Raw genomic sequence first — 11,478 nt, forward strand, 5'->3', positions numbered from 1 at the left:
TGTTGTGATTGTTGTTGTTGTTATTGTTGTGGTTGTTGCTGTTGCGGTTGTTGCTTTTGTTGTTGATGTTGATGTTGTTGCTGCTGTTGCTGTGTTTGTGGTTGGTGTGGTGTTGTTGCTGTGTTTTAGTTCTAGGGTAAAATGCCAACCAGGCTGGCGTTTTTACCTTGGCCAAATTTTTAAAATTTCAGTTAGGGTAAAAATGCCACCCTGGATGGCTTGGCTGAAATTTAAAAAAAAAAATTGTCCAGGGTAAAAACGCCACCCTAGATGGCGTTTTACCCTTAAAGCTTAGTTTGGTAAATAGTTTTGCCACGCATCTACTATGGAGTATTGTTTCTCAATAAAAGCTTCCTTTGGTCATTTTTCCTAGAGCAAAGGGGTTAAATGAAGGGTTTGGATCTACGGTTTATAGTTTCGATTACTCTAAAATGGTTGGTTGGTTAAATGAAGGGTTTGGATCTACGGTTTACGGGTCAAACCAATTCAGTTCCAACTCAATTCAATGTTTACACCTGTACATACACGTGTCATTTATTTTCCTCCTTAGTTTTCCCTTTTCTCTTTTTGGAACCTTTTCACTTTGCAATGCACGGCACTGTACACTCTTCCCCTCTCTCACCTCCATTGAAGCTTACTCTGAAGCTCCATTGAAGCGGCTTCTGAGCTTTCTCTCTCCTCCACTGAAGCAGCTTCTGAGGTACGACGTTTTTATTTTTTATTTTATTTCGTCGAATATCAATTATTTCATACTCTAGGGTTTATCGTTAGTTTAATTGCCAGTATAGTCAATTTAGGGTTCATCTAATGTGGATTATTGAACTATTGGTTATAATTACTGAAGTTATGAAAGATTATAACGAGCAATTTTGTTGATATTCTTAAGCGAGAAGAATTTTATGTTATTTTTGGAGCCTAATTTTGATGATTGAGCCTAATTTGAATGCTTTGAGCAAGGGAGGGTTATAGGATAATAGGAGTTTTGGAGATTGAGAATTTGAGATGAAGAGATTTTTGAATTACTTATCAATTTTTAACATTCTAGCAAATATAGACTATTCCAAGTGCTAGTATAGTGAGTAAAGAATGAAGAGAAAGAAGAGCAAGGTTTCGATAATCGATATTAATGGCTTAATGGTGAAACCTTGAAGATGAAGATCTTAGTGGATGTAGCAGGAATTGTATAATTCGCTCCTATAGAATTAATGTATGGACAAGTAATTGCCTGTGCTTTACTGAGAATATATGTTCTGTTCTGTTCTGTTTTCGTCCAAAGTCATTAAAAGTTATGGACTTTTTGTTAAGCAAAGAATTGGGATTAAATTTGTATGCATTTTGTATAATGAAAAAAGGGGAAGCTGCTGCTTTTCGAACTAATTAAGCTACTACAGCATTGAGGTGGGTAGTTATAGATTGAAGTCATTGAACCTATTGGACAGTGTATAAAGTTTATCCTTGATGATATGTTTACTTATTTGGTTCAGTTTGGTGACCTATTTTTAAATGTTCTGTGGGTTAGTCTAATAATAAGATCATCAATGTAGCTGTCCACGAGTCTAATTAATCACTTTGCAAATCCATTATTACCAGTCCCTTGTTGATATCCCCTTTTTATATATTTTAGTGAAGTGCTGTATATGTTTTGAGTTTTGTTTTTTCTTCTTTTTCAATTGTATAGTGTGATCGCTAAAGTTGGTTCTTTTTCTAAAAAGAATGCATATGTTGTTATAAAAATATTTAATATGATTGTATATGATTTATGGTCTAGAACTCTAGATACCCCTCAAGTTTTATCTATTGGATTTAGGACTTTAGGAGTAAATCTTTGACAATCCTTGACTTGAGATTATTCTGAAAGTTTAATTTCATTTTAGATGTGAAAATGTACTTGTGTATTGTTTTCAATTCTAAGGAAATTACAAGAATGAGTCAGTTTGGGGTGAGGATGCAATAGATTATTGATTTTTGTTGAACTTGTTGGTAAGATATTGAGTTATCTTAAGTGATCTGTTAAGAGTATCTTTAAATTAGAAGCAAGGCCTTTTGGCTTAGGATTTACTTATTTTGTTGTTGATTAGTAATAAAAGAGATGTTTAGAAATTAATGATTACTCGTACGATCTTTTTTCTTTTCTTGGCAGACGTTGAAATTTCTGATTACTTTTGTTTTTTTATTGTATGGCATGAATTAAACAGTGCTGCATGGTTACTATTGGTTGGCTCATTGGTTGATGACCAAGATTAGCAATATATATGGGTCGTAATGTATTATCTCAGGTTTAGGGACATATAGGTGGATGATCAAGTTTAGCATCAATTTGTCTATAGTGCGTTTTCTCGTAATTTGGCTCATAGGCTGACTTGAACTTACTATTAATCTTGTTTTTGGTCGAATGTAGAATGCTGTCTTAGTCTTACTAAAGACAATAGAGAAGAAAAAGAGAGTGAAGATTCCCCAGTAAGTGGAGTGTGTTACTGCAAGTTGGTTTTGTGAAAGAAATATGGTAGAGCGATTCTTTGATGGCGGTAGCACCAACTCTGTTACCACTGTTGCTGTACAACCTCAAGAAGGCTGTTGCTTTACATCTGATCCAATTACGCTGCTCACTGGCCCTCCATCCTGGTACTCATTCTCTTAGTCTTAAGTAATGCAAGTTCCTAAGTATGTATCTAGAAGTCAACAAATTTTAAGAAAAATGTTTTTTTTTTTTTTTTTTTTTTTTTTTTTTTTTTTTTTTTTCAGTGGGAAGACATCACTTCTATTTCAGTTCGCTTTGAACATGGCAGCTCACTGTCAGTCCACGTCACAGGGATACATTGTCTTTATCTGCAATCGTCGCCGTTTTGAAACCAAACCTCCTTTCCTCTCTCAGGTCTCTTCTCTTCCCCTTAAACCCCTGTTCTCCTGCACATGCTGACTTGCTGATTTATATAATTGATTATGGAGTAGTAAAAGTGTCTATCCAATTCCAGGGAGTTGATGCTTCTTCACATATCTTTCAGCGAATTCATATCAAGTTAGTTACTACTGCTTCAATTACTAATGATAGTTTTGCATTGGTTGACTTGCATTTCTTTTTCCATAATTTTCTTTTTTAATTTTTAATGTCTGTGGCTTTTGTGGTTCCCTGTTCCCAGGTATATAGATGATTATGATGATGAAGGCATCAAGAAATTTTTTGCTGCCTTCCATCTTCTTCATCCTTTGCCCATTGCTGTTATTATTGATGATTTTGGTGACTTCTTTCTTGAAAGGTATAATTTTCTCCCTCTCTCTTTCTCTAACTTAATTTACTCTTGTTGAAAGTCAGAGCTTGCATCCTTCATTTGATTACACAGTTTAGAAAGAATGGCCTTATGACGCGTTAACTTTGGGTGCCTGATGAAAATTACATGTTAATCATGACTTGCATAATACTAAAATTTCCTTTATACTGGATAAAGCAAGTGTCAAATGAAGTATAATAATCCTCGTGGAAGGGACTTAGCCGTGGTCCGAGTTTTAGCCCTTTGTCATAGTGCAATCATCCATGCCAGGTGAGTTTTAAGAGTCCTTTTACAACTAAATAAATTTAATTGCAAATTCCTTTGCTTGCCTTTGCAAGTACTGATTTACCACCTATATGACATTAGTCCCTCTGTTTTTGGAATTCTGTCACCAGTAAAACAACAGCTTGCCAGCTTTTGCTCTCTGATACGTATCATGGAGACTTTCCTAGACAATTTATCTACAAAAGATGGATTTTGTCTATTTTTACAGTCCAAGGTAGGTGGGTTCATTGAATTTTAGGCCGGGAGATAGAGAGAGAGAGAAATGCAGTGAATGAGTTTGATGTAATAATTCTTGTTTTTGGTCAAAGGTGAAGGTGATGGATCTGGCTCATTTCTTCTTAAACATAGTGTGCATGTGCAAGGAAAGAGCGTAGGAAAAAGGAGTGCTAGATACTCTATAGCACTTCAGTACCTGGTTTTGGAGGGAGTCAGGGAAGACACACAGATTTGAATGTGTGATGTAATATGTCACTTGGTTAGTTTTATCTACTCTAAATGCTTCTCAAATCTGAAAACTTGTATATGCAAACTAATTCTAGGTGTTGGGAACTTGCAATATTTCTACCCCAGTATATGAGATTAGCATGTACTGTTTTTTTTTTCCCCCCTTAGAGATAGCTACGTCTGTGTTTCATGTGGGTTATCAACTGGTTGATCTTTTTACAGCTCGTATACTATAAAGCAGGTCTTTCAAACTGTTACTTGTGGAAACATTACTTTATAAAAGAATGTTTACAGTCCTTATCACCAAGTAAGTTGAACCTTATGTCAACATCAACAGAGTCGATTTTGTAAAAAGAAAAAAAAAAAAAAGAAGTATGCCCAATGTTAGGTTTTACATGTCTTAATACTTAAATTCAAGAGTAAAATTTGATTACAAATGGCATGCCAAGTGTAGAGAATTCACTAAATGTCACATCAAGTGTTGGCATACAGGACAACCAAGTAGCTACTGTAGAAGTTGATGTAGCTAAACATGGTGTTTGCACAATTTCTGGTATAGTGATGTAAGGACACGCCAAATCCTCGAAAGCTTCACTGTATAGGTTGAGAGGTTATGTGGGTCGTTTGCATTTGTTTTGTTATGATTGTGTAGTATCTGAGTATTTCTGTTGTATCTGTGCAATTAATATAGGACAAGTACTTCAATAATTAAAATATTTGTCCAATTAGAACAGCTAACTTGATTTTGAGACGAACCTATATATTTTCACTCAATTAAAACCTGATTTGGTTATTCCACTATTTCCCTTTACAATTGCTGCTATTTATCTTTTTTGCATCTACACTTCTGTTTTTAACGCATTGTGACATTGACGATGACAACTTTTCGATTGTTTTGGCACTTGAAAGATTTGCTTTTAGTTCTGTTTTTGATGGGCAATTTAACTGAACAGTCATTGGATTATTGTGTCAGCTTCTGGAGGATCAATCCATCACTCCTCCACCAATTATAATGTGATATGAAGGTTTGGGTGCGTGTTCATGTGGTTACCTTTAGCCTGTGATTTTCAAAACAAGCTGACGTTGATCGCAATGGTAAACTTTTTTTCATTTAAGTTTTTTTGTTTGTTGTTCTAGCACCCTGTTTTCTATAACATATACTCCATTCAATTTCTTTATTCATTCTACTATCATAGCATGATGAACTTGTTGAATCCATTGGATGTGGTACCCACTTCCTAGGGTGCGTTTAAGTAGTTCTTTGGTTAATTATAAAATATATATTTCCTAAGATGCCTTGGAAGCTGTATCTCCATGTACTTTAATTTATAGGAAGCATGAACTCTTGTTTGTTTGATAGTTGGAAGAATGATTTTCTATGGAAAGTTTTACTTACCTAGGGAGACCTAGTTAAGCAACAACTTTCTTTTTATGGAAAGTAGAACCTCCTATGTTTCTCCAACCAAACAACTTTGCATTCTCTCACTTCCTATGAAATTCTACTAATTGATTTTTTTTTTCTAATCTTTTATTTTAGTCAAATCAAACAAATACCTAATAAACATGTCTCGCTAAACTTCCTATTAGCATAGAATTTGAAACTTAAAATACGCCTCTTTACTCTATTTATATTATTTGACCACTTAATTAACTTTTCTCATTTCATATCATTTCTGATACAAAATATGGATATATTATCATTTATTTGTTTAAAATATCAATGTATTATTACTTGTTAGTTTTAACTACTTATACATCGAATAACATGTTTTGAAAATTTGTCTTTAACCTTACTTTTGTTGTCTTGCACCTTTGCACCTATCTTTAGCAACAAAAGTTTCAAAGTCTACTTTAGTAAATTTTCAAAATAGCTATTACATCAAACTCTATTCTCAATTTGAAATTTAAGATTATTTTTGAATTATTTATTTATTATTTTTTATGATTTAATTGTTGTGAAAGTATTACTTAGGTCTTTAAACGTTATGAAAGCACTTTAGGAAAAAGTTAGTTAATGCATTGGTATTCGAAACTGACTAGTAATAGTGCATTGATATTTTGAATGAACAAATAATAATAGATCGATAATATAACAAGAAAAATTATGTGAGATGAAAAAAGTTAGTAAAGTGGTCGAATAATATGCTATACTCATGCCTTCTAGAATGTGAGTACTCCATAGAATATTCTATACTCATGTCTAGAATGGAGATTGTAAGATTTGTAACGCTTGTAAGGAGTCAAAGGGAATTTAAGTGGATATAGACTTACAAGGAAGCACTAACCCAAAACAATTAAACACATTGAACTTATAGTTTTGGTAGAAATTAAACTTTCAATCTCATTGTTGGAGATGACACTACCAACTCCCATTAGATATTCTACTAGTTTGTTGCTCTGTCGATCTAGGTTGATTGCTCATTACTATTTCTATTTTTATATTAATGTGTACTAATTTTGGGTTTGAGGGGTACCTTACTACACTTTGTTGCTGGCACGCATTAGGAGATTATCCTCCAAAAACATTTGTGAATATGCGATTAATAGTTTTTTCAATATAGAGTGAACATTCAGTTTAGGTTTGCAAAGTTTTGACTTTTGAGCAAAAATTTGGACAGTAATCTTCCTTTGAGGGCATGCTTCGAAAGTAGGGAATTTATTAGGTAGTAGTACAGTTGAGGTGTTTAATGGAATGAGGTAGTGGTGGACCTGGTGGTGTGATCTTTGAACTATGGATTTGTGTGGCTGCTTGGCGCAATTAAAGTGAGTTGGGCAAGAGTTTGTGTGTCAAAGTAGCAGCTGTTTGCATCTATGTTTCCCAGCAAGCAAATTCTATTTAACCCCTTAAGCAGCTTGGGATTAGCTAGGTCAAGTTAGATATTGATGGGAGTCATTTGAGGAGTCAAGGCTGCACCAAAGCTATTTCTGATCACCTTCTCTAAGCTGGCGCATTCTTTCACTTCAGATTTCATAAACTATATGTAAAGCCCTACTGAAAGAACATTAGGCTTTCATTGTTTGTTGCATTTATGCTTATTTGGACTCTTGTTAGGTGTGAAGTTTCTAAAGCTTTTGCTATGTTGATTTTAATAATGAGTTTATGATAGAACAATGTATACTACAAGAGGGGGGTGAATTGTAGTGTATGTAGACTATGGTAAATTTTGCGGAATTAAATCTACTACTAAGAGAAAAGACACTGATATAGGCAATGAATAAATTCACTCTGTAAAAATGATTTACGATCACTAATACGTTGCCTAGACTCAAGTTCCGTGAGGAACTCAAGTTACCCAACTGTGATCCCTCAATCACAGTTTCTCACACTTTGTGATTCTACTCCGAATCACTTGTACAGTGTAAACAACTCTCTCAAGTCTCACACTTTACAACTCTCACAACCCAAACCCTATTACACAATGATTACAAGTATTTCCTAAAGAACTTAAGAGACTAAGGATGGAAGGAACTTCTCTTTTAAACACTTTGAAACTCTATGCTCAGAATACTTAAGATTGTTTTTCCACGCTTTCAAAACTTAACGTTGATCTGTTTTTATAAGGAGTTAAACCAAGCTTCCATCAAGTTCCCACTTCCCCCTTAATCCCACGTTCTCTTTGACTGAGAAGTTGGGATGTAGGCAGAGGAAATTTAGGAACATGATTTCCCTAGCTTGACTCCTAAATTCAACGTGCTCCTTAATTTAAGCAGCCAATATTTACCAAGTTAAAAATCAGTTAAAGACTTATTCAAAAGATAATTATTATTTATTAAAAAAAGATAATTATTTATTTATTAATTAAAACATAAATAATTAATTAATTTAAAACTTATCTTTTTAAATTAATGAATTATTTATTTATTTATAAAATCTTTTTAAATTTTTTTTCAAAACTGATTTTTATCACTTCCTTAAATTAAGGGTTTTTAAAAACCGTTTTAAAACTTTCGTTTAAAACTTTCTGAGTCATTCGTCTTCGAGTTTCTTCTTAATTCCTTCCAACACTTTTGTTTCTTAAGTTCGTACACTGAGTAACTAAGAATATAGAGTTGTGAGGACATCTTGAAAGATGTCCTCACAACTCTATATTCTTAATAACTTATGAGACTATATTCTTAGTTACTTGAAAGCTTTCAAGATGTCCTCACAACTCTATATTCTTAGTTACTCAGTGTACGAACTTAAGAAACAAAAGTGTTGGAAGGAATTAAGAAGAAACTCGAAGACGAATGACTCAGAAAGTTTTAAACGAAAGTTTTAAAACGGTTTTCAAAAACCCTTAATTTAAGGAAGTGATAAAAATCAGTTTTGAAAAAAGATTTAAAAAGATTTTATAAATAAATAAATAATTCATTAATTTAAAAAGATAAGTTTTAAATTAATTAATTATTTATGTTTTAATTAATAAATAAATAATTATCTTTTTTTAATAAATAATAATTATCTTTTGAATAAGTCTTTAACTGATTTTTAACTTGGTAAATATTGGCTGCTTAAATTAAGGAGCACGTTGAATTTAGGAGTCAAGCTAGGGAAATCATGTTCCTAAATTTCCTCTGCCTACATCCCAACTTCTCAGTCAAAGAGAACGTGGGATTAAGGGGGAAGTGGGAACTTGATGGAAGCTTGGTTTAACTCCTTATAAAAACAGATCAACGTTAAGTTTTGAAAGCGTGGAAAAACAATCTTAAGTATTCTGAGCATAGAGTTTCAAAGTGTTTAAAAGAGAAGTTCCTTCCATCCTTAGTCTCTTAAGTTCTTTAGGAAATACTTGTAATCATTGTGTAATTGGGTTTGGGTTGTGAGAGTTGTAAAGTGTGAGACTTGAGAGAGTTGTTTACACTGTACAAGTAATTCGGAGTAGAATCACAAAGTGTGAGAAACTGTGATTGAGGGATCACAGATGGGTAACTTGAGTTCCTCACGGAACTTGAGTCTAGGCAACGTATTAGTGATTGTAAATCATTTTTACAGAGTGAATTTATTCATTGCCTATATCAGTGTCTTTTCTCTTAGTAGTAGATTTAATTCCGCAAAATTTACCTTAGTCTACATACACTACAATTCACCCCTCCTCTTGTAGTATACATTGTTCTATCAGTTTATTTGCTGCGAACTTGTGTTTGCTCAAAACTTGAAATGTTGGACTGGCTTATATTTTCGTTCATTCAAGACATTGTATGCACCGAATTCTGTGAGTTGAGCTTGTGGTAGCTAATACTCTCATGTATTGCGTAACAATCCACCCAAGCTCCAAAAATCGCCTGAATTTTAGTTTAAGCAACTTGAGCAACAGTCTGGATCAAGACATTGAATTTTGTAGCTTTATTAGCGTGCATGCAGTTCATGTACAATAAATGTTGAGTACTACATTATTAATTGCTATTTCCTGGCTCATTTGCTCAATTTCAAGAATTCCAAATGAGTAAATAAGCAAGAATAGGCTTGGTTGTACCATACAAGGCACATGGTATAAATTGTTGTACTATTGATACTTTGGTCTTTGCCAGTTGGTTACTGTATTAGTATACATAATATTACATATCAAGGTTATAGATTGGAAGAAAATTAACTACAAAGTCAAAGAAAAAAGAACCAAGAATCATAGGAGCATCCAGTAGAAAATTGAAAGAAAGAAGATACTTATTGTGGCAGTGCTGCAAGAGGACTTGGACATGGACATGGACATCTGGGCATCAGTGCACTCAAGGCCACGCTTACTGTCACGGCAAACGTTGGCAAAAAGGCCAGGTGGGTATTTTCCATAGAGATTGATGTAACTAAATAAGGTGGTTGCACAATTGTTGGTAACGTCGTTTAGGGTTGGAGTGTAAGGGCATGCCAATTCCTTGAAAGCCCCACAACATATGTTGGCTGGATATTTGGGTCCTTTGCATCTGCTTGTTATGATCGTGTAGTTCCAGTGCTGAACATCTAGTGGGCAATCTGCAACAAATATCAAGGTTAAATTTTAGTGTCATTTTGAGTTTTGGCATTGTTTGTACGTATTTTTTTATTAATGATCAACAGTTTTTACAAATGAATTAAAGTCAACCAGCTGTTTATGATGAAGAGTGAAGGATTCTTAGTCAAGTGCTATACTGGACAAGAGCTGGCAATAGCCGGAAAGATGAAGTCAATATTTTTTAATGCTTCTAGTACGTGTATGACTTTTTCTAGTAAGATGGTTTTGCTGAATTTGGAAGCCAGTCCTAATCAGTACTCAATCCGTTCTGTTTTGTTCGTCTTGATTGGATTACTCTGTATTTTACTTTCAAATATGCAGTACTTGTAACAAGCGAAAAAGACGGGTTCATTTGTGTGCTGATGAGGTTTACCTTTTGTAGCTTGAAGAAGATGTCGGCCTACAGAAAATCGAGGGTGTTGTAAATCATCTGTTCAGAAGTAATAGACACGTTAGTAGTATTCAGTACGGAGTGTATGTTAGCATAGGATGCACGCAAGACATTCTAAGATAGGGATATAAACCAGCATGGCCTATAGGAGTTCCCGCCGTGCAAAATTGTTAGAATAGAAGAAGATTGTGATGATTCTAACCTGAGGGATTTGCCGAAGCTATAGGAAGTAAAAGTAAAAGAATCATGAATGTGACTGATGCCACAGCAATCCCAGTAGTAGAAGAATGAAAGAACTTGATCATGTCCCGTGAGCTCCTTATACTCTTCTCGGTTGCCATCGACATGAATTTTGAAAGTTCACAGATATTTAGGTGAGCTTTGTCGTTCGCAGATTTTCAGTAAGAGAGAAGTGTTTATTTACATAATTGGATGAAGTGAGGCAATATTGACTAAGTCAATTGATTGAGACTTTGAAAGTGTTGTTCGTGGAATTAGTATCATTGCCAGCCTGCCATATGTAGTTTATCCACCGAACTGTGTGTTCGGTACAACGTACTTCAGATACTAGAAACACTAGTTAGAAAACTAGTAAACTACATATATACAAAGTACATATATAGAGGTGTTAAAACCGAACTGGTCTGAAAAAAATTATCTGTTTCAAACTGTAACTGATCCGATTTGACCCGGGAAATTCAGGACCCAAATTTGATCTGTAACCGACCAGAACTTAATCCGAATCCGAATCTAACCCGATCTAAACTGAACCTGGTACCGATTTAACCCGACTTGAACTCAACCCGAACCGATATGACCCGACTTGAACTCAAACCGAACCGATTTGACCCGACTTGAATTCAACCCGATCCGAAAATGACTCGACAAATAACCGATTTAATCCGATCTGTTTTAACCCGAACTGATATTAACTCGACCCGATTTTAAATTGATCCGATTTTAAACCGATCTGATTCTAATCCGGCTATAATTTTAAACCTAACCTATTATTGACCTTTTTTTTTCCTTCATGTTCTTATACTACTATATATTTACAAATTTACTAATTATTGATAAGTTAGAAAGTCTAAAACTTTAACAAATATCTTATACAAATTGAATTAGT

General features: G+C 34.1%; 2 protein-coding genes across 4 annotated transcripts; one reads left to right on the forward strand and one right to left on the reverse strand.

Annotated features, from left to right (window-relative positions):
• Positions 1-451: 451 nt before the first annotated feature.
• LOC110719587 lies at positions 452-5,213 on the forward strand. Of its 2 annotated transcripts, XM_021898548.1 has the most exons (9): positions 452-700; positions 2,399-2,622; positions 2,743-2,872; positions 2,973-3,016; positions 3,138-3,254; positions 3,444-3,536; positions 3,662-3,765; positions 3,860-4,026; positions 4,969-5,213. In XM_021898548.1, exons 2-8 carry the CDS (start codon positions 2,501-2,503, stop codon positions 4,000-4,002), a joined length of 753 nt encoding a protein of 250 aa, XP_021754240.1. In that variant the 5' UTR covers positions 452-700; positions 2,399-2,500; the 3' UTR covers positions 4,003-4,026; positions 4,969-5,213. The 2 variants fall into 2 exon arrangements, with proteins under 2 accessions (XP_021754240.1, XP_021754242.1); XM_021898550.1 differs by lacking the exon at positions 452-700 and having other exon boundaries at positions 1,434-2,622.
• A 4,085-nt stretch (positions 5,214-9,298) lies between these two features.
• Positions 9,299-11,147, reverse strand: LOC110719588 (GPI-anchored protein LLG1-like). Of its 2 annotated transcripts, none has more exons than XM_021898552.1 (3): positions 10,555-11,147; positions 10,335-10,361; positions 9,299-9,942 (listed from the first exon to the last, which is right to left on the reverse strand). In XM_021898552.1, the coding sequence occupies exons 1-3, from the start codon at positions 10,697-10,699 to the stop codon at positions 9,599-9,601; spliced, it is 516 nt and encodes a 171-aa protein (XP_021754244.1). In that variant the 5' UTR covers positions 10,700-11,147; the 3' UTR covers positions 9,299-9,598. The 2 variants fall into 2 exon arrangements, with proteins under 2 accessions (XP_021754244.1, XP_021754243.1); XM_021898551.1 differs by having other exon boundaries at positions 10,335-10,391; positions 10,555-11,143.
• Positions 11,148-11,478: the final 331 nt, after the last annotated feature.

This window comes from Chenopodium quinoa, unplaced genomic scaffold (assembly GCF_001683475.1).
Source record: "Chenopodium quinoa cultivar QQ74 unplaced genomic scaffold, ASM168347v1, whole genome shotgun sequence".
NCBI lineage: Eukaryota > Viridiplantae > Streptophyta > Magnoliopsida > Caryophyllales > Amaranthaceae > Chenopodium > Chenopodium quinoa.